Genomic DNA, 27599 nt, shown 5'->3' with positions numbered 1-27599 from the left:
CCATATGCACTGATGCTATACACACAAGATTCGGGGTCAAAATCCGACGACCTCTTGCTTGTTACAGCAAACTCGTAGATCTTAACACCAGGGAGTCCTCGGATGACCATGGACATCCCAACACATTCATACAGTAGTCTACCATATCCACTGATGCTATACGCACAAGATCCGGGGTCAAAATCCGACGACCTCTTGCTTGTTACGGCGGTAGACTCGTAGATCTTAACTCCAGGGAGTCTTTGGATGACCATGAACATCCCAACACATTCATGCAGTAGTCTACCATATGCACTGATGCTATACACACAAGATTCGGGGTCAAAATCCGACGACCTCTTGCTTGTTACAGCAAACTCGTAGATCTTAACACCAGGGAGTCCTCGGATGACCATGGACATCCCAACACATTCATACAGTAGTCTACCATATGCACTGATGCTATAGGCACATGATCCGGGGTCAAAATCCAACGACCTCTTGCTTGTTACGGCGGTAGACTCGTAGATCTTAACTCCAGGGAGTCCTCGGATGACCATGGACATCCCGAAGTACCCATAGACCTTTGAGATACATAAAATTTTAGTAAACAAATAAACTTGAAAAAAAAATGTTTTTCAAATATTTAAATTTTAAACTTTTAATATTTATTTTTATAATCGTATAAAAAATGCTAGCTGTGGACCCCCCGAACTTGACAACTTTTTTTATACATTTGTATTGGTTGTTTCCGTTGTGCTTAAAGGAAATGGCTATGCACCAGGCGCTTCCATATTCTTGTAGATGGCTCATATAATTGGGAGGAGACGCATGGTTTTTTTTAAATTGTTCGATTTTTTATGTTAAAAAAATTACCACATTCTCTTCAGTCTCCATGGACATAAAATCAAATTCTGTCGATTGCATCGGATTCGGGGATGCCTTTTCTCTCAGGAACGGATGAGATATCGTGAATCCCTTGACACAAGTTTTGTTTTGTCTAGTAGTGTTATCAATTTAAAAATTAGACCATCTTGCTCCAGAATGATTGTCATGATTCTCAATCAAACTCTAGTTTTCGGAACGTACCAGCCGTTCCAAACAAGTCCTTTTCCTCCGACAGTGGATTCGTAGATCGTCGTTTACTTTCATCCACTCCAAACTTTTGCTCTCCAATCAGGTACTCTTGATCGTCTATCAGTCTTTGCTCCCAATAGTCCACATATTGTTGGACTGGACCCAAATCACCCCCATATTCGGTAGGAAGCACAGATTTGGGGAAATATTTCTGCAACGATTTAACATCCGAACCGTGAGAGACGATCTGAAATAAAAGTTAATTTTTAAAAACAGTGCCATCTATACGCCATTCTGCCAACTTGCACTGCAATTGATAACGATGTTCTACGATAACACTGTTATCACCGGCTCGAGAAGCATCTACAAGTCGTGCAACGTGTTTCAGAACTCGACCTTTGGTACTCACCGTTTTGCCACGATTCTTCTCGGTCATCAGACTCCGGAACAAACTAACCACAATGTCGAACCCTTTCGGGGTGTTGATGAAGTGGAACTCCTTCTGGCGCAGCGGGGAACCTTGTTGGTTCAGGATGGCAGCCTTCTTCAGGAAAGACACGTTGAAGTTGAAAAAGTGCCCGCTGGAAGAGTTACCCAGATCGATTATGGCCGTCTGGCCACAAATCACCATTTGGTCGTCGTCCCGCAGTTGCAGGTCGGCGATCATTGTGAATACTTTGAGAATATCCGGGAAATCGCAGAAATCTCCGTCGAATGCACCTGCTCGGATTAAGACGATTTTCGGGTCATCCGGATTCACAGTCTTCGGTAGTGGAATAGTAACACTGTGAAACGTTTTTGTTAGTAACATCACTCAGTCACCAATTAGATTAAAACCAACCCCATTTGAATGACCTTCCGGACAAACGGATTCAGTGGATCTCTCTTGTCCATTACTTCCGGCAGCACGGATCGAATCGAGTAGTATATGTCCATCTTCTCCTTGAGCCGCTCGATGCTGTGTTTGCAGGCTCTCAGAAATCCCACCAAGAATTGGTCATCCGTTCTAGCTCGAAGGTGCCCGGATTGTTTTATCCAAGTTCTGATGGTTTCCAGCTCACTGGACAGCAGCTGAACATTTTCGTTAAGTTCCTTGTTGGCTTTCTTCTGGAGAGCTTCGGGTATGGGGCGTATTTTCAGTTCAGACTGTAATAAATATCACATTGTTCAACAAAAGTCACTCAACTAACTAAATTTTCTCACCATATTGAAAGTACAACTGTGGCCAAACGTTCAAACGGTGTGTGAATCGGACGGTGGCTGGCGCTTGATTGATACAATTACACAAACTAACACATTGTCGGCCGTATTTTGAGGGATTCTTATTATGAGACACCTCCGGTGACGTACCAACGGACAGATGTTATCCAGCTGCTTTGCACGTGTTACGAGTGATAAGAGAGGGTACTGGGTGCTATTTGGGTTCGTTTTCCAAATGTATATGAATCAATGTATTATCGTTATTTCGTTTTGTGTTTAATAAAATCAATAAAACTCTGTCAGTTTTAAACCGTTTTAATTGTTTTAGGTTGCAAATCAATGGGGTTCGTTGCGCCTTCCCCTTTTAGGGGAAGCAAAAGCTGTCGATAAAATAATAAAAAATCGAGAAAAAAATGTCAGATCCTTTTGGGGTCCTGAACAACTCCCCATAGCTTGGGAACTACTCCACTATGCGCAAAACGATTCACATTTGTATGGGAATTTGCACAGAGCAATTCTCTACGAAATCGGCCGATTTCGACTAATTTTTATTTTTTGTATTTTTTAATTTGGCTCAAGCTTTGTGGAGGTCTTCCCTATGACCAAAGAAGCTATTTTGTGTCAATGGTTCACCCATACAAGTCTCCATACAATTTTGGCAGCTGTCCATACAAAAATGGTACGTAAATATTCAAACAGCGGTAACTTTTGAGTATTTTCTGATCAATTTGGTGTCTTCGGCAACGCAACTTTTGAGCCATAGAGAAGTATGGTCAAAAAATCTTACGCTAAGTTATGGTTTTTTGAAAAAAATAATGATTTTTGGAATAAATCGAAATTTTATTTCAATTTCAATTCGGTTATATTGGTGAATAACACAGTTCAACAAAAAATCAAATGTTTCTTGTCTCTGAGACGAGAATATGTGTTCCTAGTAGATTTTTGCCTGCTGAATCCGAATCCAAATGGTCCCAATTTTGAGATACACCCGTTTGAAATGTTAGTTCAGGCCAAAATTAGCTACTTTGTCGACTATTTTACAAAAGAACTATTGAATAAACAACTAAACCAATACATGTATCTTAAAGTTCACGTTTTCCCCTTTCTGAAACACCCCTGGTTTTTAAAATTTGATTGATTCTACGCATATTTATAGCCATTTTAAAATTAGAATTTGACTTGCATGCAATGGATGACCATGAACATCCCAACACATTCATGCAGTAGTCTACCATATGCACTGATGCTATACACACAAGATTCGGGGTCAAAATCCGACGACCTCTTGCTTGTTACAGCAAACTCGTAGATCTTAACACCAGGGAGTCCTCGGATGACCATGGACATCCCAACACATTCATACAGTAGTCTACCATATGCACTGATGCTATAGGCACATGATCCGGGGTCAAAATCCAACGACCTCTTGCTTGTTACGGCGGTAGACTCGTAGATCTTAACTCCAGGGAGTCCTCGGATGACCATGGACATCCCGAAGTACCCATAGACCTTTGAGATACATAAAATTTTAGTAAACAAATAAACTTGAAAAAAAAATGTTTTTCAAATATTTAAATTTTAAACTTTTAATATTTATTTTTATAATCGTATAAAAAATGCTAGCTGTGGACCCCCCGAACTTGACAACTTTTTTTATACATTTGTATTGGTTGTTTCCGTTGTGCTTAAAGGAAATGGCTATGCACCAGGCGCTTCCATATTCTTGTAGATGGCTCATATAATTGGGAGGAGACGCATGGTTTTTTTTAAATTGTTCGATTTTTTATGTTAAAAAAATTACCACATTCTCTTCAGTCTCCATGGACATAAAATCAAATTCTGTCGATTGCATCGGATTCGGGGATGCCTTTTCTCTCAGGAACGGATGAGATATCGTGAATCCCTTGACACAAGTTTTGTTTTGTCTAGTAGTGTTATCAATTTAAAAATTAGACCATCTTGCTCCAGAATGATTGTCATGATTCTCAATCAAACTCTAGTTTTCGGAACGTACCAGCCGTTCCAAACAAGTCCTTTTCCTCCGACAGTGGATTCGTAGATCGTCGTTTACTTTCATCCACTCCAAACTTTTGCTCTCCAATCAGGTACTCTTGATCGTCTATCAGTCTTTGCTCCCAATAGTCCACATATTGTTGGACTGGACCCAAATCACCCCCATATTCGGTAGGAAGCACAGATTTGGGGAAATATTTCTGCAACGATTTAACATCCGAACCGTGAGAGACGATCTGAAATAAAAGTTAATTTTTAAAAACAGTGCCATCTATACGCCATTCTGCCAACTTGCACTGCAATTGATAACGATGTTCTACGATAACACTGTTATCACCGGCTCGAGAAGCATCTACAAGTCGTGCAACGTGTTTCAGAACTCGACCTTTGGTACTCACCGTTTTGCCACGATTCTTCTCGGTCATCAGACTCCGGAACAAACTAACCACAATGTCGAACCCTTTCGGGGTGTTGATGAAGTGGAACTCCTTCTGGCGCAGCGGGGAACCTTGTTGGTTCAGGATGGCAGCCTTCTTCAGGAAAGACACGTTGAAGTTGAAAAAGTGCCCGCTGGAAGAGTTACCCAGATCGATTATGGCCGTCTGGCCACAAATCACCATTTGGTCGTCGTCCCGCAGTTGCAGGTCGGCGATCATTGTGAATACTTTGAGAATATCCGGGAAATCGCAGAAATCTCCGTCGAATGCACCTGCTCGGATTAAGACGATTTTCGGGTCATCCGGATTCACAGTCTTCGGTAGTGGAATAGTAACACTGTGAAACGTTTTTGTTAGTAACATCACTCAGTCACCAATTAGATTAAAACCAACCCCATTTGAATGACCTTCCGGACAAACGGATTCAGTGGATCTCTCTTGTCCATTACTTCCGGCAGCACGGATCGAATCGAGTAGTATATGTCCATCTTCTCCTTGAGCCGCTCGATGCTGTGTTTGCAGGCTCTCAGAAATCCCACCAAGAATTGGTCATCCGTTCTAGCTCGAAGGTGCCCGGATTGTTTTATCCAAGTTCTGATGGTTTCCAGCTCACTGGACAGCAGCTGAACATTTTCGTTAAGTTCCTTGTTGGCTTTCTTCTGGAGAGCTTCGGGTATGGGGCGTATTTTCAGTTCAGACTGTAATAAATATCACATTGTTCAACAAAAGTCACTCAACTAACTAAATTTTCTCACCATATTGAAAGTACAACTGTGGCCAAACGTTCAAACGGTGTGTGAATCGGACGGTGGCTGGCGCTTGATTGATACAATTACACAAACTAACACATTGTCGGCCGTATTTTGAGGGATTCTTATTATGAGACACCTCCGGTGACGTACCAACGGACAGATGTTATCCAGCTGCTTTGCACGTGTTACGAGTGATAAGAGAGGGTACTGGGTGCTATTTGGGTTCGTTTTCCAAATGTATATGAATCAATGTATTATCGTTATTTCGTTTTGTGTTTAATAAAATCAATAAAACTCTGTCAGTTTTAAACCGTTTTAATTGTTTTAGGTTGCAAATCAATGGGGTTCGTTGCGCCTTCCCCTTTTAGGGGAAGCAAAAGCTGTCGATAAAATAATAAAAAATCGAGAAAAAAATGTCAGATCCTTTTGGGGTCCTGAACAACTCCCCATAGCTTGGGAACTACTCCACTATGCGCAAAACGATTCACATTTGTATGGGAATTTGCACAGAGCAATTCTCTACGAAATCGGCCGATTTCGACTAATTTTTATTTTTTGTATTTTTTAATTTGGCTCAAGCTTTGTGGAGGTCTTCCCTATGACCAAAGAAGCTATTTTGTGTCAATGGTTCACCCATACAAGTCTCCATACAATTTTGGCAGCTGTCCATACAAAAATGGTACGTAAATATTCAAACAGCGGTAACTTTTGAGTATTTTCTGATCAATTTGGTGTCTTCGGCAACGCAACTTTTGAGCCATAGAGAAGTATGGTCAAAAAATCTTACGCTAAGTTATGGTTTTTTGAAAAAAATAATGATTTTTGGAATAAATCGAAATTTTATTTCAATTTCAATTCGGTTATATTGGTGAATAACACAGTTCAACAAAAAATCAAATGTTTCTTGTCTCTGAGACGAGAATATGTGTTCCTAGTAGATTTTTGCCTGCTGAATCCGAATCCAAATGGTCCCAATTTTGAGATACACCCGTTTGAAATGTTAGTTCAGGCCAAAATTAGCTACTTTGTCGACTATTTTACAAAAGAACTATTGAATAAACAACTAAACCAATACATGTATCTTAAAGTTCACGTTTTCCCCTTTCTGAAACACCCCTGGTTTTTAAAATTTGATTGATTCTACGCATATTTATAGCCATTTTAAAATTAGAATTTGACTTGCATGCAAGTTGGAAAAACTTGAATGAGAACCAACTGAAAATATAATTTTAAATTATTTTTTTTGCAAATCATAATAGAGTTTTGGAGTTCCTTTCAGCTGTGTGTTGCATCATAATCCATTTTGGAACATTTATTTCTAAAACAAAGGCACTAACAAGGGCAAGAATAAATAAAAAAAAAACTTGCTAAAATTGCAAAGGAAAAGGGGAAAGAAAGAGAAAAAGCTTAAAACTAGATCACAGTATTTTAGCCTTTGTAGATGTGCTTGATCATCAGCTCCCCAAGGGCTAGAAATTGCTCCGCCTTGTTACGGCAGGTCCGAAACCGCGACAACATCTCCCCCGCGAGAGCAAAGAACTCCGGCAGGGTGAAGAGATCTTCCCCGGTGACTTCTTGCTGGGCCGTACTGCCGCTACCGACAGCAACCACGCTGGCAAACGATCGCCCCCAGCCAGGAGAGAATGCTGAGTTGTCCGCGGGAACCGTAAGCTTCACGCAGCGGGGCTGGAGGTTGCAGTTCCGCGAGCAGTGGCCGAATTTCTAGCAACGGTGGCATTGTGCTGCGTCCGACGGGTTCTTTGAGTAGAACCGCCAGTTTACTCAAAAACCGTCCAACGGCTTAGTTCGCCGCAGATCTTGAATTTTGACGGTGCCGCGGTCGAAGTACAACAGGTACAGTGTGTGTGTACCTGTGACGGTTGTCTTCCGCGAGAGGACTTTTATGTCACGCGGCGTTATTCCTGCACCCGAGAGGTCCTTCTTGAGGTCGGAGATCGGACGGTCTTGGTACCCCTGCAAGACGACCTTAACGGCTGTCTTCTGCACGGGGTCGAATGTGTAGAACTTGAAGTTTTTACTCTTCAATTTCTCCACAACCAGGTCGAAGTTCTTAATCGAAATTTTGTACAAAAACAATGTTGACCTAATTTTTTTATGTAAAATTGAATTTGCAATCGAATAGTGCTTGATATATTTTTTGATAAAGGGCTCCATTTTCAAGATATAGTCACCGAAAGTTTGATTTTAGCGAAATATTTGTAGTTTTTCGATTTTTAAAAATAGTGGTAATGGTCACTTCCATTTTTTTAAAGTTCAGAAAATTTGCTATAAATTGTCAAAGAGACATTGAAGATTGGACCCCTGGTTGATGAGATACAGTTGTTTAAAGAAAAAGAAACAGGAAAATTGAAGTTTTCTAAGTCTCACCTAAACAACCCACCATTTTCTAATGTCGATATTTATCTCAGCAACTAATGTTCCGATTTTCAATGTTAAAACATGAAACATTCGTGAATTTCGATAATTTCGAAAACAATATTTTAGAAAGATTTAATCAAGACCAAGGGTCCTGATTTTCGGTTCAATGAACAGAAACCACTCACTCATCGCCTATCCATTCGTCGCCTATTCCAACCCGCTAGCATTCATGAGCGAGTGATACTCGCAAGCAGCTAGCGAGTGGCCCGAACTGTTCACTCAGCGAACAAATACATCGTGAAAATATTTGCCTACTCCGTCGCTCGACGAAACTCACACACTAACATGCTCAGCGAAGAGCCATTCTCACAAAATGCCAGCGCGGCAGTCTTTTTGTCTTCACGTCCTCAGTTTGCCATCAATTTTATTTTTTCTTGGTGGAAGTTTCTTTGAATGGTGTCTATAATGTTATGAAATCAAAATCAATGCACAATTTAATTGAGCAATTCTCTACAAAACCGGCCGATTTCGACCATTTTTATTTTTTGTATTTTTTGATTTGGCTCAAACTTTGTGGGGGCCTTTCCTATGACCAAAGAAGCCATTTTGCATCATTAGTTTGTCCATATAAATTTCCATACAAATTTGGCAGCTGTTCATACAAAAATGGTACGTAAATATTCGAAAATCTGTAACTTTTGAAGGAATTTTTTGATCAATTTGGTGTCTTCGGCAAAGTTGTAGGTATTGTTAAGGACTATTTAAAAAAAAATAGGAACACGGAAAAAAAAATTTCCCGATTTTTTTATTAACTTTTTTTTCACAAAAACTCAAATTCCCAAAACATTTTAAAAGGACCAAACATTGAATATTATGCCCATTTAAAATACTAGTATTGATTTAAAAATTTTCAAAATATTTTTTTCGAAAAGATCGGAAAATTTCACGAATATTTCATGTATTACCATTGAAAATTGAACCATTAATTGCTGAGATATCGTCATTAGAAAATCGTGGGCTGTTTGGGTGAGACTTAGAAAACTTCAATTTTCGTGTTTCTTTTTCTTTAAGCCGCTGTATCTCAACAACCAGAGGTCCAATCTTCGATGTCTCTTAGACAATTTTATAGCAAATTTTCTGAACTTTTCAAAAAAAATAATTTTAGAAATGGTCATTCATGGTCACTATTTTTAAAAATCGAAAAACTGCAAATATTTCGCTGAAATCAAACTTTCGGTGGCTAAATCTTGAAAACGGGGCCCTTTATCAAAAAATCTGTAAAGTAATTTTCGATTGCAAATTATATTTTGCATAAAAAATTGAGGTCAAAAAAATTTTATGTATGAAATTTCGATTTTTTCCAAAAATCACCAGTTTTTCAAAAAATCATAACTCGGCGGCAGATTTTTTGACCATGTTTCTCTATAGCTCAAAAGTTGCGGATTTTTGTCCCCTAAAACATATCAAAAATCTCGAAAATCAAAAAAAACGTATTTTGGGAATTTGAGTTTTTGTGAAAAAAAAGTTAATAAAAAAATCGGGAAATTTTTTTTTCCGTGTTCCTATTTTTTTTTAAATAGTCCTTAACAATACTTACAACTTTGCCCAAGACACCAAATTGATCAAAAAATTCCTTCAAAAGTTACAGATTTTCGAATATTTACGTATCATTTTTGTATGAACAGCTGCCAAATTTGTATGGAAATTTATATGGACAAACTAATGATGCAAAATGGCTTCTTTGGTCATAGGGAAGGCCCCCACAAAGTTTGAGCCAAATCAAAAAATACAAATAAAATCCATTTCCGGTTTTGGTAGAGAATTGCTCAATTGATAACATTGATTTTAGGCAACCCAAATCAATGAGTATTACGCAGCGCATCAGAGAAAAAATATGTTCAGTTCAGAGTGATCGGCGACGTTCGGCCTGCCTGAGCCGTTCGGAGACTGAGCCGATCAGAGATAGAAGGAGAGTAGAAGAGAGAGTTTTCGGGAGCGAATGGTGTGAAAGTGATAAACGGTAGGAATTCATCAGGGTAGTATCGCGTCGCCTGCTATTTGTGCTCGCGAATGGAGTGGTTGATTTTGAGCAATCAGGACCCTTGGGTACATCTTTTATGTCAGAAAAAAGGTGTGTAATGTGTAATTTTACCACTTTTCTGGTGTAATGTCACTTTTTCAGTCTAAATTGAGGTAAAATTACATCATAAAAGAGGTAATATTCAACCTTCTTAACACGTAGCCTTATGTGTGGGACAAACTTCGATTGCGTTTTTATCAACTTGCTGTTTTTGCATATGGGACATTTATGCGAACATAGGCAGTCTACAAAAATAATGTTGTTTAGGACGATTGAATAAGACCATCAAAATATTTGTTTTCAGCAAACAACCCGAATATCTTATCGCTGCACAATACATCGATAAAAGTCTTCGCTTTGAAAATGCATTCTCGCCCAAGAGTTCACTGCTCGCGTTCAAATTTGTTTATTGTCTCATCACGAGTTCTCAGCACGGTCCAGCCTGCCTACGACAATGTCTTCAAGTAGCTGACCCGTCATGCGATTGTACTCGACAATCAGTATTGGCTAATCTGTACGATGATAAGCTACCGCCGATTGACTGGCACTTATCCGTGTGTCATTAGAGTGGTGTGTGGCTTTTGAACCTTTTGAACAGCCGTTCGGGTATGGTCAGTTTGGTTCGGATCAGCAGACAATCCAAAAGTGTGCGATGGCCTTGGCGATTCGTCCTATTTCGATCGAGTTGGCCGAAGTGGCCCGGAAAACTCTGAACGAAGATCCGATCCAGTGCCGGAGTCAGCTGGAAGTGCTGAGGAGTTGGTTTCGGGAGCGGAGCAATTTGCACGGATCGCTGGACGATCAGGTGTTGGTGACGTTTCTTCGTGGGTGCAAGTTTAGCTTGGAAAAGGCCAAGGAGAAGCTGGCCTTGTTCTACTGGATTCGGACGGGGTTGACGCAGGTCGTGCAGGAACGCGATCCGCTTGACGAGCATGTGGTGCAGCTGATCCGGATGGGAGTTGGAACTCCTCTGCCGTACACCGAACGTCCGGTGGATCCCAAAATCTTCATCATTCGAGTCGGGCAGTTTGACTACACCAAGTGCAGCTTCGCCGATGTGATCAAAGTTGGAACGATGATAAACGATGTTCTGATGCGTGATGACGATCAGATGGTGATCTGTGGAATGGCTTTGATAATCGACATGGCCAAGGTTACGGCGGGACACCTGATGCAGTTCGATTTTGAGTTCCTGAAACAGGTAGCCGTTCTGTACCAGGATGCTAGCCCGTTGCGAATGCAGGGCATCCACATCCTAAATCCACCTCCACTAGTGCAAACAGTGGTGAGCTTGTTCAACGGTTTGCTGTCGCCGAAGAACAAGGATCGAAGGGTGAGTTAAAACAGATCGAGCGAAATTATGTTATCAAAAAACAACTTCTCTGTTGTAGATATTTTTCCACGGAACCAGCTTAGATTCTCTTCAACAACACTTTTCCAAAAGCATACTCCCAGTGGAGTATGGAGGCGACCTTGGTTCGATCGAAACGATTGTGAATCAGTGGGAGGACAAGCTGAAGCAAAATCGAGAATATTTGTTGGAGCTGGCCAGGTTGGAGGATTGTAGTGTAACGAAACTAGGAATGAATGGTTCTACACCGCCATCGCCTTCGGTGCTAACACCAACCAAAAAGAATGCAAGTTTTGGATTGGATGGCTCGTTCAGAAAGCTTGAAATAGACTAGATAAGTTTGGAAGAAATATTAAAACAAATTGTAGCATAAAGTAAGTGGAATTAGGTCAAATCAATAGGAAGTGAGTTCCTAAGTGTATTGATATCGAATTTAGCACCATTAATAATATAATATAAGCAAAACTATATTTTATGCATCATTTATCCATATCACTATCACATTCTTCCATCGGCCGTTTTGTCTAAACTTCCATTGGTTTGCTGTGGGTTTCAGCAGTCGATTTTAAAACTTCTAAAATTGCCTTTTCTTTTTTTTAAATTACGTCAGTCAAATGATGATTCCATTATCAGTTGTGATTAAGATTACCTTTAACAATAGGTGTTTGAACTCGGTGATACTTAATTGCGGCTCACTCTCCACGTGAATATTTATTCTTATCATTAAACGTACGCTATAAAGATTCAAAATCAAAATCTGGTAACACATTAAAAGAGTATTCTGTCTGTTTTTTTTTCTTTATTTTTTTCGCGTTTTTTGAGGCAAACAAAAATCAAGTTATAAACATATAACAAATTGCTGAAAACCACCAGAAAATTTTAAAAACCTCAGTTTTTCATAAATTTTTACTTCAAAATCGATATGTCTCAAAAAGGATTGGACTTAGGACGACGGTAAATTTAAAGACTTTAATGTAAAATTGTCCGGTGAATCGATTTCTACGATTTTTTTTTTAAATTGTGGCATTTAGACGTTTGATTTTAAATCAAATTGTTTAACATCAAAATCAAAAAATCTCATTAACGTGGCATATTTTTTTTCTTTCGGTGTATTTTTTTTCAGAAAGCCCAGCGATCTTCCTTAAAAAAAAAAAATGTCCACTTTAAACATCGAAACACAAAGATATTTAAATACTTAACGCCCTTCCCAAATGTCATTCTTAAGTGCAACTGGCTCGATATGAATAAAAATGGCTTATATAAGCCTGGATAACATGTCTAAAAAGTTTCATTGATGTCGAAGAGGGTCGGGTACTACCAATTCCCTATTTGGCATGGAGTTGCTCAAAGGCATTATTCACTATATTAGAAGACTTGCAATAACTAGTTTTCAAAAAATCTTCCTTTTAATGTACAGTCCAGGCTTGATTATCCGAAGTTCGATTATCCGAAGATTTGTATGGGACTTCGGATAATCGAATCACGAACAAAAAATATGTTTTTCATGTTTTTTTTTAAATTTTCTTGTTTTTAACATCAAATTCAAGTTCAGCGACTCCATTTTAGTCAAATTTTAATAGAAATTTGAATTGATTTCCCATTAAATAACACGATGCATTTTTTCAATATTTCATCACCGCCATCTAGGCCGTTATCTTGTATTTAAAAATTCTAAATCATTTTAGCATAGTTTAGGCGTCAACTTAAGCTCGGTTAACTTGAGCTCGACTTAAGATCGACAATTAATAATTAGGTAACAATTTATTTTTTTTCGTGGTTCGAGTATCCGAAGTGAATTTTTTCCAAGGCCTTCGTATAATCGAGTCTGGACTGTACTGTGTATCATAATTGTATTCAACATACCTATTTTGAAATAAATCGAAATATACTTTGAATGAAAAACATTTTTATCTTTTTCAGTTGATTGTCGTTCTGTTTTTACAGGCAATTTTTAATCAATTATGACAAAAGTGCCTCCTGGATTTTTGATCAAACAAACTTGTACATGATTTTTAATTTATCGTTTCATTAGTGCGAATCCGTAATTGTAAGCAAGCAGCCTATCCTACTCCTCGTGAACTGTCACTTGAGTAAAAGGAATAGACTGGTTGTTTACAATGAAGGATTCACCCTATTGAAATGTTAATATACAGCAATTCCATTTGAAAAGCAAAAGAGCCTAAACCGAAATAGTAGTTTATGCAACAAGTAGCAAAAAGAAGATTTTTTCAGCACGAGTTGTACATTTATCCAACGAGGTTTACCGAGTTTGATAAATACGACGAGTGCTGAAAAAATCAAGTTTTGCAACGAGTTGCTTACAACATTTTTTGCAATTCCGAAAAACGCTTTTTTTAATGGAATTTTATGTCAAACATTCATGTGTTTAGTAAATTCATCGTTCAAAGCAAAAAAAAATTGAAAAATGTTTCTTTTAGGTACTAGTGTTGAAAATTTCAACTTTTCAGCACCCATTTCAGTGCTGAAAAGGAGAACTTTTCAGCACTGTTATTGTAAGGTATTAATTTTCCATACTGTTATTTTTGGTAGGGAAAAATAGGCCGTTTCGTTTCACCAGAAGGACAGGAAAAGTTGACAGTTTAAAAGTGGAATTGCAAAAAAAAAGTTTTCCGATCGGGCTCAAAAGTTTTCTGGGGGTTCCTTGGCCAAAATAATTAGACCCGTTTTTTTTTTGTTTGGCCATTAGGGTGACCTACATCGTGCTAGGCTGGTTCGAAAAATGGCAATTTTCGTCATTTTTCGCAAAAACCACTTTAAAAAAAAATCATATCTCCGCGTCATTTCATCCGTTTTTAGCTGTCTTAGACGCAAAAGAAAGGCGATTAGAAGTTTCAAAAATCTAGCTTTACATTTGAAAAAGTTGTATGAAAACTTAAAATGCCGTTTTGACCGTGTCTGGACCAAAGAGCCTATGTCTGAAAATATTTTTATCGGATTCCTCGGAAAATTTCACATAACATATCAAAAAATTGTCGATATCGTTTTTTGCGAAAATTGATGAAAATTCACATTTTTCGAATCACCCTAGCACAATGTAGGTCACCCTAATGGTCAAACAAAAAAATACGGGTCTAATTATTTTGGCCAAGGAACCCCCAGAAATTTTTTTTTCGGTTTAGGCTCTTTTCAAATGGAATTGCTGTATAGATGTATGACAAAACCTCGAATTATTTTGGTAGAGTAATACGGAGCAAAAGTGGACACGGAGCAAAGGTGTGCACCAACCTTTTGAATACTTAATTTTAACCTAAAAAGCTCCTATTCGAGGTTTCGACTTGTTTTAGGATCAATTTTATGTATTTACAAAAATAAAGTGAAAAAATTGAACTAAGTGAAAGTTATTGAGAGCAGTCACTTTTGGGTAATTTTGATCTAATATTTGAAGTTTACAAAATAAGGTTTACAAAACTTCAGGTTCACGAAATCTTTTAACTACACTCAAAAAAATGAGTTCGCGTAAACGTGAACAGCATTCATGCCGACGGGAACCAGGAAGAAAACTGTTCACTTTCATGGTGCAATGCACTATAAAAGTTGAACAGTTTTCTTCCTGGTTCCCGTTGGCATGAAGGCTGTTCACGTTTACGCGAACTCATTTTTTTGAGTGTAGTGTTCATTCTAGCCAACTACCTTGCTAACGCTTAAAGATTTTTTGAAATTCCTCTTCTTCTTATTCTACAATCATTTTTCCTAAAAAAGATAATAACTTCTTGCCATGTAAAATGCCATCCTGGATGTCACCAATCAGAAATACACTTGTTTTTAACACATTGTTAATTTGTTTTATTTTCTTAAATGAAGTAATTAAAAATTAACAAAAAAAATGCACATCAATTTAATTTGTAAATACGTCACTTGCCTTGTCACCTTTCCCTACCCTCTCAATCAAACTCCAAACTCCGGAACGATCCCTCCACGCCAAACAGCGTCCCAGCCGTTTTTGGCCTGCCGGGCCGTTTCCTCTCATCGTTCCGGTACCGGTCATCCTCCAGGAAGAACTCCCGGTGCGCCACCAGTTTGTTCTTGCAGTCTTCGATAATGCTGACGAGCGCACCGCCCTGCCCACCGTACTCCTCCGGCAGGTACGACCTCGGGATGACCTTGTGCAGCGCCTCGAACGACTCGTGCACCTGTATTCGCTCCTGGATCTTCTTGCTCAGGAACCCGTGGAACATCTTGAAGAGAGCGTCGAACCCCGTCGACGGGTTAACAAAGTGGATTCCCTTCGTGCGGCTGGGGAACGCCTCGATGACGGAGGTCATTTTCCTAGTGGGAAAAAGTTGATGGTAATTGGGGTTTATTTTGGGGAAGAGTTTAGGGTATAGTACTTGATTAAGGTGGGACTCATCTGGGACAGCGTTGAGAGACCCATTCCCCGCAGGTCCACCAGCACCATGTGGCCAGCGATGATGGTGGTGTCGTCGTGGATCAGCTGTAGATCGGTAATCATGTAGCATACCTTCATGATGTCCACGATAGAGTACTTGCTGGGGTCGTACGAGCCCATGCGAACCAGGACGATCCTAGGGCCAGCGGGACCCATCGTGTGAGGTAGCGGGAGATTGACTCTAGAAATTTGGAGGTTTGAGATTATCTGAAGTAGTTAGTGTTCACCTTACTCTTACCCCAGCATCATGTATTCCTGCAGTTTCGCATCAGTTGGGTCACGATTTTCGAAGAACTCCGGAATCGCTGTCTTGACCGTGTAGAAGCTGTCCAGCTTCTCTTTGGTCTTCTCCAAGCTGTACTTGCAACCTCGGAGAAACCCAACCAGGAACTGGTCGCCCGTTCGTGGATTCAGGTGAGGTTGCTTCGCTAGCCATTGCTTCAGCGCGGCCAGATCTTCCGGAATCCGGCTCGGAACTTCGTTCAACTCGGTGCGGCACTTCTCCTCCAGCTCCGGAGAGATTTGTCGAATGGAGACCATTTTTTCGTTGGGAGCGGCTACCGAAACGTGGTTGAACACTTGCAGAACACCTTTTTGTGATATACAACTGGTGGGCGACGACAAAACCCCTTGCTAGCTTACCCGCACGCAGAACGTCGATACAGAGACTGTGTGAATAAATAAAGTGACTGCCGACCTGCAACGATAACGATATCTTATCAGACGTTTATTGAGGCTTTCATTGGAGCCGAGTTTTGTGCTAAGCTGAGAACGGTACAGGTGTGTTGCATGGCTGATTAGGACAAACTGGATTTCACAAAAAAGTGTCCCAAAATGCACTTCGAATCTACCATGTCTTCACCGTTTTACAGAACCTTACCTTACTAATCGAGGCGCTCAAGCGTACTAAGCAAATTTCAGCTGCTGGTAGAATCTTCGTGACTTGATTACGTCGTCGGGATTTTCTTCGACAGCGTTCTTTACGAGTGTGTGGTAAACCTGCATTAGTCACGCAGTGCCATCCACAAAGTTTGGTTCAATCGCTCCAACACAATTGACTCACTTGTACTCGATTTCCCCGTTGACGACAATCTCCAGGCTGCTGTATTTGCCAACGGTCCACATATGCAGAACCGTTTCCAGAGATCTTATCAACCTCGAATCGACACAAATTTTGAACTCCCTCTATCTATAATTGCGCAAGGTCGTTCTCACACTTGCTGACAGTGCGAACTAAGCGTGGTGGTAGCTACTACTAGCGCAAGGTGCTATAGTGTAAAATGAGTTCTGATAAACTGTGTCGTACTTGGGACGAGCACGCTGATAGCCGGTGGGCGCGAGCGTTTTGGAGCGTTTTCATGCGCTTGTGCACTGCTCGTCACCGGTTGTTTTGCGTTGGCACGCGTTCTAGTAGTGAGTGGGATTTGTGATTGAATTACCATATAGTTTAAAGGTTTATATGGAAATGCAGTGAGCGGTGGATTATTATTTATTAAATTCTTAAATGGCATTTAGCGGTGATTTTTTCGAGTACTGTGATTAATTAAGTTAATAATCAATGTAGTTAAAAATGTAATGATCTGTTAGTTAAATAGTGCGATGAACATTCAAGACTGTCTAGTAGTATGTCTCAAAAAAGGCGATGTGACGGAATCCTTCGGGCTCACCTGGATTTCGATATGTTTTGCCTCAGGAACGATGTTTTCATACAACGAAGAATTCCCAAAACACGTTTAGAACTCACGATTTGCCTGTTTTCATAGAAAATAACATATTTTGTTGTAAAAATTGAAAAATGCGTTCAAGTTGCCTTGTAATTCACATTGTTTTCTAATAGCAATTTATAAGCAAAATCTATAGCTTACATTGATTTGACTATGTGACGTAAGCGCCATGACGAAGAACTGTATTTTAAATTTACCGCCATTAGAACAACAAAATCTAGAGTTTTTTTTTAATGTGTCCTATAAATATATGGAAGACAATAGTTTATAGGACCTTTTAAAAAAAACTCCAGAAATCATTTTTTTTCAAGATTTTCCTGAAAAAAAAATTTTGATTAAAAAAATAAACAAATGTATTGATGTAACTAATATTTTTCCATTAAAAAGCGAATTTCAGCAAAATTAAAAAAAAAAACTTGTAGTATTACAGGCGGCTAATTTAAAATGCTTTTCTTTGTATTGGCGCCTACGTCACTTAGTCAAATTAATGGAAATTATTGATTTTGCTTGTAAATTTAATGCAAAAGGTTTGAAAACACATAAAATGCTGGCAGTAGCTGAAACAAAATTCAAAAAAAAGAAAAAAATAAGTTTTCCTAAAGAATTTTGAAAATTCGTTAGGCTTCATCCATAAAGTACGTCACGCAAAAATCAGCCAAAATGTATCCCCCCTCCCCCCCTTTGTCACGCTTTTCCTATACTTATAACATGCAATGTCACCCTTACTCAGACCCCCCCTCCCCCCCTAGAGCGTGACATACTTTATGGATGACGTCTTATATTTATTTCACTAAAACGGCTGTGTCACTGAAGTGATGAAAACTAATTGTTCATAAGCAAAATAGTTCAGAAAATTTTAATCTAAAAAAAACGAAGTTGACTTTATAGCTGTCGGCCACCATTGCTAGTAGTTACCAACCACTAGTGTCTTCCTTTTTATCTACAAGGACTTCGCCGCCCTGGGCTCCTAAGTGTATGAAAGTATGGCACGGAGCGACGGCGCCGAATACCCATATTTACACAAAGAATTGTAGAGCGCCCGCCGCGGGATTCGAACCGGCGACCTCTGGATTGTGAGTCCAGTGCGCGGTCCGATTGATCCACACGGGCGGGACAATCTATAAGATGATAGTATTGGTTCTGGCGCCAATTTTTTTTTCTGGATGGATTTTTGGGAGAAGCTCGTTAAAAAAAATCAGACAAAAAAAATGTTCCATCTTTAACATGCTGCCAATGAAAAATGACAACTTCTTGGATCAATATTAATACAGAAATTATTTGCAGGAGTAACTATGATTTAAAGTGAAATGCGGGGCAATTTGAACGCATTTTCAAGGTTTTTTTAGAACAAAATACTATTATTATTTTTTTATGAAAAAAGACCATACTTCAGCAAATCGCAAATCGCTAATCGTTGCATGAAAACATTGCTCCTGAGGCAAAAACCTATCGAAATCCGAATGAGCCAGAAGATTTCCGCCACATCTCCTTTTTTTTGGGACTCACTAGTCCACGTGGTTTATGGATGGTCCCAAAGATGTATGGGGAAAAGCAAAAATGCCAATATTCCACCAAAAGGGAGCAATTCTCTACGAAATCGTTTATCTTATTTTCGATTGTTGAGCTTAAGTAGCACCTCTAAACTTCTCTAAAGTGATTTAGAATTTTTAAATCCAAGATGGCGGTCAAAATGACGGTGATGAAGTATTGAAAAATGCATTTTGTAATTTTTAAGGCAATCAAACATTCAAATTTGACTAAAATGGAATCGCAGAATTCGAATTTGATGCTTAAAGCAAAACAAAAAAAATATATTTTTTTTTGTTATTCGTGATTTGATTATCCGAAGTCCCATTCAAACCTTCGGATTATCGAAACTTCGAATAATCGAGGCTTCGGATAATCGAGGCTTCGGATAATCGAGTCTGGACTGTACACGGAAAAATTGCCGACATTTTTTTAATATGTTTTAGGGGACAAAAACCCGCAACTTTTGAGCCATAGAGAAGTATGGTCAAATATTTTGCCGCCGAGTTATGATCGTCCCGTCCGTGTGGATCAATCGGACCGCGCACTGGACTCACAATCCAGAGGTTGCTGGTTCGAATCCCGTGGCGGGCGCTCTAAAATTCTTTGTGTAAATATGGGTATTCGGCACCGTCGCTCCGTGCCATACTTTCATACACTTAAGAGCCCAGGGCGGCGAAGTCCTTGTAGATAAAAAGGAAGACACTAGTGGTTGGTACTAGCAATGGTGGCCGACAGCTATAAAGTCAACTTCGTTTTTTTTCGTTATGATTTTTTGATAAAATAGTATTTTTTGGAACATTTATGCGATCTACTTCCCCCTCTTATGCCCCCCCCCCCCCCCGAATACCCCCCATACTCAGTCAAAACTCGGCGCCGCTGTGCAGGATAAATTTGTTAACAAATACGTTGCTTTGTGTTTCCCCTTCTTCAAACTCTTCAAACCAATTCAAGCAAAACAATGTAAATGGGTCAATGTGAGTGTGTAAACAAAAAGTGTATCCTGCTCACTCCTAACGTTTACATCCACTGTGCAGGGTATACTCTTTGATAACCAACTTTCATTGGCCCATTCACATTGTTTTGCTTGAATTGTTTTTGTTCGAGCTTCTTATCTTTAATGTCTCTGCAAAATAATAGTGTTGATTTGAAGAGTAAGTGTCAACACTCAATACAAATAGACTATCGTCTAAAAAGTTAAGCGAGTATCAGTTCAAATCAAAAGTTCGTAGTATCGACTTGCGTTAGGAGTTTCATCTAAGTTCTTCAATGTTTGATTTCATCGCTGCAGCCTCTCTGGTTCAACCCTTCGATGGAAATGTGGAATGCTTGCAATCTTTCATCGATTCCGTATGGTTACTCGATGAAATTACTCCCGACAGTCAACGCTTGATGGCTATAAAATTCGTTAATTCTCGCCTGACTGGATTGGCAAGGTCAGGATTATCAAGTTACGTATCATCACTTGAGGAAATAATTCACCATGTGGAAGAAATGTGCAAAAAACGTGAGACACCAGATTACATACTTGCTAGACTAAACAACACCACGCAGAATGGGTCGTCACTGGTGGAGTTCTGCGAAAAAGTAGTGCAACTTACGCATAAGCTTGAAATCATATATCTATGTCACGAGGACACTAGTGACGATGCTCTTGAAATGGCTACAGCGGCTGGTGTGGATGCATTGAGGAATGGAACGGAGATTTGGGAAGTCAAACAATCAATGAACTTTCCTTTCGAAACAATAGAAGAAGCCGTTTTAGAGGCGATTAGAAATGCCAGCGTTTAATGTTGGTAAAAGTTTTTTTTCCTTTTTGTGTTATTAATCATAAGGCAACTATTGAGTTAAAAAACATAAATTGTTCACACGGTGTAAGCAGCATTGAAAATAAATAAATGAACAATTATGACACCAAAAATTAAGATGACTTAACAGTGAATTCCGATTTTAATTCATGAAAGAAATTTCAATCAACCCTCTATTAGCCAAATAATTTGTTTCTATAGTATATTTTTGTTCTTGATTCAGGATATTTTCTGATCAACTGTTGTATTATGGATTATTTCTGATCTTATTGGTTGTTTTACATACATTTATCTTGTTTAGTTTTTGTTTTGATCGGATATTTGGACTATCTTTTTTAATTACTTTTTTTCCTGTTTTGTGTTTTTCATATTTTTCCAAATCATTGGGAAATTCACATATTCACAAGGCAAAACACAAAAACCATTTTCTTTCTTAAAATTTGAGAAAACTTTTTTTCAATCCTATTTTTGTTTCAATTTTTTTGCGAACACTTCTTAAGGTGAAGCCGTTGATCATTTTAGAAGAAAATTGATCATCACTCTAAAATTCTCTGTATTTAATTCAATTTATATAATTTCTCCACCAAAATGATTCAGCATGTGCCGGTTGTTGCCTTCAATAACCACTGATGGAATTGATTAAATGAGTTTCAAAATTTATAGAATTTTGTGGTACAGCCATTGACGTCCTACCAAACAGTATAAGTATGTGTAATGCACTTTGCTAAACAACTTGTAGAAGGAATTTTGTCAAAATATTATCAGGGAAGCGAAATTTACATAATCGAACGAGTCACCGAATGTTGCTCGTTAACTGGGCTGAACAAAAATTAAAGAGGGGACCACCGATGCATATTTTTTTCCAGATGAAATATAAAAATAAAAGTTACCCAAATTTATTTACAATGCTTACTTTTTATATTTCTTTAATTGTAACTTGAAATTAAACAAAAGTTTGAAAAAAGTTTTTTTATTTATTGAATATGATTTTTGCTTCCATTAACCCCTCGGTCATTTTGGTTTGTTTTGGTTTTTTGACGTTTGTCGCTCGATAACTGGGTCGTAGCCCAGTTAAAAAGCAGCCCAGTTAAACAACGCCCAGTTAGATTTTAAAAAGTTACTTTTTGCGTTTCTCTTTGTTTCGTCGTCCGTGTCTGTCGCGGGTGACCATGAACGGCCATGATCGATGACGACCAACTTTTTTAAAACTTTTTTTCGTAAAATCGCGATAACTCGTGATGTTTATAAGCAAACCCCTTATGTCTATATATCAAAATTTTTGTAATTGTCTGCTCTACAACTTTGTACAACATTGTTACACTCTTAAAAATAACCCTGCAAAGTTAGAAAAAACACGAAATTTTAAAATGAAAAATTTTGTTCTAAATGAAAAAATGGCCCTTCTGGGTCAATGTAGATTCGTAAAGTACATTAAATTTCCCATAAAATGACACGTTCCAAAAAATTTTACAGTCGAGTAACGGAAAATGGGAGAATTTTTAAAACTTTTTTAGTGTTTTTTTGATGAAAAATACGTTTTTTCGGAATTCTGAGTACGTTATCAAATCGGGCGTCTAATTTTACATAAAAGTTCCTTTGACACCAAATTTCTATCTCATCACCATTTCAGGCTGCAAATTATTGAAAAACACCTCTTTTTTCGCAAAGTTTCACGCAAATCGAAGAGGGGTCGGGGCAACTGCTGTGTGAGTTGGCGGAGAATTACCCAAATATAAAACTGTGTCGTTTTTACACCTAACAAATTTCACAAAATGTTATCAGAGTGCTTATGACTTGCACGTTTAAAAGTATTCATAAAATAAACTGTGACTTGAATCAAATCATTATGGTCTTCAATATTTTTTTTTGTTGAGCGTTTAAAAGTTTACGAAATGTCAAGTTTGCTTTTACGAATGATATCGTTCTCAGTGTTTTCACGAACACTTTTTCAGAGTTTTTTTTTATTGAAAAGGTCCTATAACATGTGAAACACAACAGTTTATGAGACCTTTAAAAAAAACTCTAGATTTGTTAATTCAAATGTTCAAAGGTTTTCACAAGTTTTAGAAAGCCTTTGGATCTTTTAATGGATAAATATATTTAGTAAGGAATGTCTAGAAGAACAAATCAAGTTTGAATTGAGAAAAAACCCGGAAAGCTCTCCCATTTTAAATCAAACTCACAGTTAAATTATAATAGTGACAGTGCGTGGCCGAATGGTTACGCTGTCCGCTTTGTAAGCGGATGATTCTGGGTTCGATTCCCATCTGCTCCAACCTTCCATCGGATGAGGAAGTAAAATGTCGGTCCCGGCCTTGGTTGTTAGGCCGTTAAGTCATTCCAGGTGTAGGAGTCGTCTCCATGCCATAAGTACAAACAACACACCAAACCAAGCCTACTCCGGTGGAATCGCTGGCGGCGGTTGGACTCGCAATTCAAAGGTCGTCAGTTCAAACACTGGGGTGGAAGGTTCCTTGAAGTAGAAAGAGGTTTGGGTGCTCTCCCCATTCAAGCCTTCGGACTCCTAGGTTCGAGCAGAAAACTTGCAACAGAGACCACAAAAGACCCGGGGGTCGTTAATGTGGATGGTTTGATTGTTAAATTAAAATGTCTCATTAACAGAAGCTTTGACCAAATCAAAAAAGGAATTCAATGTTCAAAAATTGTTAAAATTCCATACATATCCGTATTGTGCGTGAAACTCCCTACAAAAATTCCGGCCTGTCAAAAATCCGCAAGAGGGTCGAAAATCCGTATGGTAAGGAAAAAATCCGTACAGTTGGTAGCCTTAGTTATGATGGAAGTCCAACTTCTTTATTCATTAATTTAAATTTGATTTTCCAATTACATTCAATCAAATTTAATTTTTATTGAGTGGCCAACCTGAATCCGTGATTTTGCTCCAAAATAGTATAAGATTGTTTTAAGATCCTAAGAAATCAAAAAAGCTTTTTTTCTGGTTCAATTTGATTCTTTTAAAACATTCCAATGCAACTCCAAGACAATCTAATGCCTTTATTCAATCAAGCGTATCTTTGCAAACCGTGGGTTTCTATCAATTCATGCAAAAATGGTGGTAATTTTCTAAAACTTACCCGCTAAGGTGCATCGTGCAGACGGAGTACCAACTGCGTTGTATAACGTTCCCTCATTGTACTAGCATGTTTCCTGCTTTCAGAAGATCAAGCTATGCGAAAAGACTTTAGAGGTATTGAGAGAGGCTTGTGTGAGTTAGTGTTAGCTTTGTGTGCAAACCCTCGCCTGGTTTCGAAAAAGATGGTTTTAGCTGGATAGTGAGATACTACACGGTTGATCACGATGTGATGGCGAGGGTTTATCGTCTCCAGCTAATACAGCATACGTTGATCTTCGTTCCAAAATCAGTTTATCGTTTTTAGCCCGTTCACCGGACAAGTCATGTTTGTCGCTTTTGTCTCGTCGTGTGTTCTTTACTGATTAAAAATCACTTGTGTTTTAACATTAAATGTTTATTTCGTTGGTAAGGCATTTTTAACTAGTTTTATGCAGCATACGTAAAGCTAATTTATTCTAATTTCAGTCACACAACTGCAGCACCAATATCGAAATGACATTTGACTTTATCGCCGCTGCCTGTCTGGTGCAACCGTTCGATGGAAGCGTGGAAAACTTGCCATCGTTCATCGATTCAGTAAAATTACTCGCCGAATCAACTCCCCACCATCAGCTGCCGATTGCTGCGAAATTTGTGAAAACACGTTTGGTTGGGAAGGCATGTTCCAGCATCTCAAGTGATTGGTGGACCATTGAAGATCTAATCGACGAGGTGAAAACGATGTGCCTTAAACGTGAGACACCGGAATACATCATTGCCAAGTTGAGAATTCTCAAGCAAAAAGAGGCGCTTCTTCCGTTTTGCGAACAAGTGGTGAAGCTTACAAACAAGCTGGAAATGTCATTTTTTGTTAGCTTGGAGATATCTCGTGAAAGAGCTCGTGCAATGGCCATCACGATTGGCGTGCAGGCGTTGGTGAATGGCTCCGTGCAGATACACCAGTCACTGGACAGTCACAATTTTAGCACAATTGAGCAGGCTGTCACAGAGGGGATAAAGATGACGAGCGATTATAGCAGGTTTGGTCACGAAACGATCACGACTACTGATTTAGCCATTATTTGACTTTTTTTTTGCATGATTTAAAAGTTGTCTTGTCACGATTTGCTCGTTTGAATCCCGCTAATTGATGTTCCGGTAACATGAATCCTGCTAATTGGAATAAAGTTGTTCCTCATTTGATTTTGAGAATCACTCAATCGTCTAAATATAGCTGTCGCTGTAAGAGTGTGATAATTTGCATTCGTACAATCAACAGCTGTTTAATACATGGGTTAATTTCACCATATTTCGTTTTGCTGGATGGTAAATGTGTATTTCTGTAATTATTACATGATTTGTAATATTTTCGTGGTTAAGGAAAATGATATTGATGTTTGAAAAAAACATGTGAGAAACGGAAATATCGATGCCTCTGTGCTCTCTTGTACTAAGTTTGCTGTGATTCCTATCCAGTTTGCATAAGAGAGCACAGAGGCATCGATATGTTGAATGAAACGAACGATTTTTAGGAATGTTTTTTAAATAACTTCAGAATATTTTTTTATACATCTAAAGCGTTTTTTATTACGTAACGCAAAAATTTAGATTTTTGGGCCACCTCTTCCACCCCCTCGTAACAAAATATCCATACAAATTTTAAAATTCAGAAATTGCAAGCAATTTGTACAAGGAGCGAATCATATTAATTTTCTATACAAACTTTGGAGAAAAACCATCAAGCCATGTCTAAATATTTTTGAAAAAATCGAAGTGCCTGTGTTTCTGGGGACCCTAAATTTCATGCTTCCCCTTGAATTGAGCCTGCGTAGAAATGTTGTTGATCGGTTAATCCGAACAATAAATAATTAACTCTTAAAAAAATGAATAAAAATATTACCGATAGAACATTTAAAACTTGAAAAAAAAAAAAAAAAAACGATAGATCGATATTTTTGAATTCAAAACCCTAGAAATTCAAAAAATCATAGGGCCTGTGTTTCTGGGATCCCCAAAGTATATGCTTCCCTAGGGTGTAACATGGTTGGGAAATCCACGTTTCACGCTGTACTAAAACCGGATTCATATTCGGATGCTCTGGAAGGTGCTCTACAACTTTCCCGAAGAGAGTATGGTGCTAAATTGCTCCTAAAAAAAGATACAGCGTGTTCAAAACTCGTCTAAAACGTATTTTTTGTTCGAAAATCACGTTTTAGACGAGTTTTGAGGACGCTGTATCTTCTTTCAAGGACAAGCTAGCACCATACTCTCTTCGGGAAAGTTGTAGAGCACCTTCCAGACCATTCGAATATAAATCCAGTTTTAGTACCGTAACCTGGGGTGAATCGGGACTACAGTCTGAATAGGGACAGCAGTTTCTAGAGCACTTAAAGGTTTTAAATTTGGAAATGGATGTACACATTTTGTTGGCCTGATTCTGTTCTAACCGAAACCAACCAAAAAATATTGTACTCCATCATGGTTTAAACTACTGTCCCAATTCGCCCCATGTGTCCCGATTGACCCCAGTTTACGGTACAGCGTGAAACGTGATTTTTTTTAAATATCTAAATAAAAAAAATGGTTTTCCCTTACAAATTTATATGAAAAATTGAATCGCTTTGCGCAAAGTGAGGACTTAACCAATCGTTGCCAAACTTTGGGGAGTTGTTTAGGACCCCAAAAGGAACTGAAAAATTGCTGTTTTTTTTTAGCCAAAATGAAAAATGTGTGGCTTTTGAGGACCTGAAGTTGAAGTTGAGAATTCTTAAGTAATTTAAAGGCGAGATCGTCATTTTTTTAAATTGAATGGAAGTTGTTTATAGAGTCGATGCGGTTGTATCCATGCAGAAGCTGTCTTTAATGTTTGGTTCCTTTTAAAAACATACTGGTTTAGTGAAAATCTTCTCTGTTTGTGGGATCAGCTTCGCTAGAACTAGCGATGTTTATTTGCTGGGCCAGGAAGAGCTGCAGGATTCTAAAATCAGCCAGGGAATTTGCGGCAGTGCTGACACCCTCGCTGCAGTTCTTCGTCACCCGTAAAAATTAAAAACCTCTTCTAACCGATCGAAACTTGAAAGCATACACAATTTTCCAGCAAAAAATGTCAAATACTAGACAAAATAAAACACATGCTAATGATTATAAAACAGCTAATTTATCAGTAAGAAAAAAGTCATGCTTGTGCTTGAACAGCCTCCTACTTTGTAGATGTAAACAAAGTGGGATCATTCGAAAATCACGTTACGCATTCTCTCTATTCATCACCCAGATATTACCATCCTTTTTGTAGGGATTATGGGTTGCAGGATTGAATATGTAATAAATTATTAAATGAGTATTTATTATAAGATTGATATAATTCATAAATAAGAGTTTAGAGCGCAACAAAAAGTGCGCACCTTCATGAATATTGCCTTGTAAGCTGATTGCGCATTGAGTGCGAGAGCGCGCTAGCAAGCTGCGAGAGAGAACAACGAGCGAGAAAACAACGAGATGCGCGCGGCTGGCGAAAGAGAGAATGAAGATTGTCAAATCAGTTTTGTGGTTAATTTGCGTGGAATAAGACGTGTTGTTTGTTAATCGCAAACTATCTGTGTTTTTATTATAAAAGAAAGTCCCCGATCACGACACTTTTTATCTGTAAAAAGTAAATCTTTCCCTGTTCCTGAGGGGAACACCCATGAAGAGTATTGGGCCCGATCTACCGCTTACTAGGCGGTTTTTTCTGTGTAGATCGTTAAAGTTAGTGAAAAAACATGCGAAACGTCTTTTTTAAACCAATAATAACT

The 27599-nt window shown here is 38.6% G+C and overlaps 5 protein-coding genes across 5 annotated transcripts; 2 read left to right on the top strand and 3 right to left on the bottom strand.

Moving 5' to 3' along the window:
* Nucleotides 1-628: 628 nt before the first annotated feature.
* LOC120421695 (alpha-tocopherol transfer protein-like) lies at nt 629-2364 on the bottom strand. The gene is made up of 4 exons (XM_039584934.2): nt 2260-2364; nt 1898-2202; nt 1466-1841; nt 629-1303 (listed from the first exon to the last, which is right to left on the bottom strand). Exons 1-4 carry the CDS (start codon nt 2260-2262, stop codon nt 1040-1042), a joined length of 948 nt encoding a protein of 315 aa, XP_039440868.1. The 5' UTR covers nt 2263-2364; the 3' UTR covers nt 629-1039.
* Nucleotides 2365-3830: 1466 nt separating this feature from the next.
* On the bottom strand, nt 3831-5566 carry LOC120421696 (alpha-tocopherol transfer protein-like). The gene is made up of 4 exons (XM_039584935.2): nt 5462-5566; nt 5100-5404; nt 4668-5043; nt 3831-4505 (listed from the first exon to the last, which is right to left on the bottom strand). The coding sequence occupies exons 1-4, from the start codon at nt 5462-5464 to the stop codon at nt 4242-4244; spliced, it is 948 nt and encodes a 315-aa protein (XP_039440869.1). The 5' UTR covers nt 5465-5566; the 3' UTR covers nt 3831-4241.
* Nucleotides 5567-10332: 4766 nt separating this feature from the next.
* Nucleotides 10333-11738, top strand: LOC120421691 (alpha-tocopherol transfer protein-like). Its single transcript, XM_039584928.2, has 2 exons — nt 10333-11250; nt 11309-11738. Exons 1-2 carry the CDS (start codon nt 10570-10572, stop codon nt 11600-11602), a joined length of 975 nt encoding a protein of 324 aa, XP_039440862.1. The 5' UTR covers nt 10333-10569; the 3' UTR covers nt 11603-11738.
* Nucleotides 11739-15098: 3360 nt separating this feature from the next.
* LOC120421682 (retinol-binding protein pinta-like) lies at nt 15099-16912 on the bottom strand. Its single transcript, XM_039584913.2, has 4 exons — nt 16557-16912; nt 15915-16373; nt 15618-15857; nt 15099-15555 (listed from the first exon to the last, which is right to left on the bottom strand). The coding sequence occupies exons 2-4, from the start codon at nt 16214-16216 to the stop codon at nt 15171-15173; spliced, it is 927 nt and encodes a 308-aa protein (XP_039440847.1). The 5' UTR covers nt 16217-16373; nt 16557-16912; the 3' UTR covers nt 15099-15170.
* Nucleotides 16913-23869: 6957 nt separating this feature from the next.
* LOC120421684 (uncharacterized) lies at nt 23870-27389 on the top strand. Its single transcript, XM_039584914.2, has 2 exons — nt 23870-24234; nt 24295-27389. The coding sequence occupies exons 1-2, from the start codon at nt 24220-24222 to the stop codon at nt 24892-24894; spliced, it is 615 nt and encodes a 204-aa protein (XP_039440848.1). The 5' UTR covers nt 23870-24219; the 3' UTR covers nt 24895-27389.
* Nucleotides 27390-27599: the final 210 nt, after the last annotated feature.

Source organism: Culex pipiens, chromosome 2 (genome assembly GCF_016801865.2).
Source record: "Culex pipiens pallens isolate TS chromosome 2, TS_CPP_V2, whole genome shotgun sequence".
In the NCBI taxonomy this organism is placed as follows: Eukaryota; Metazoa; Arthropoda; class Insecta; order Diptera; family Culicidae; genus Culex; species Culex pipiens.
The sequence above is the reverse complement of the archived record's forward strand: the minus strand, read 5'-3'. Positions and strand labels throughout refer to the sequence as shown.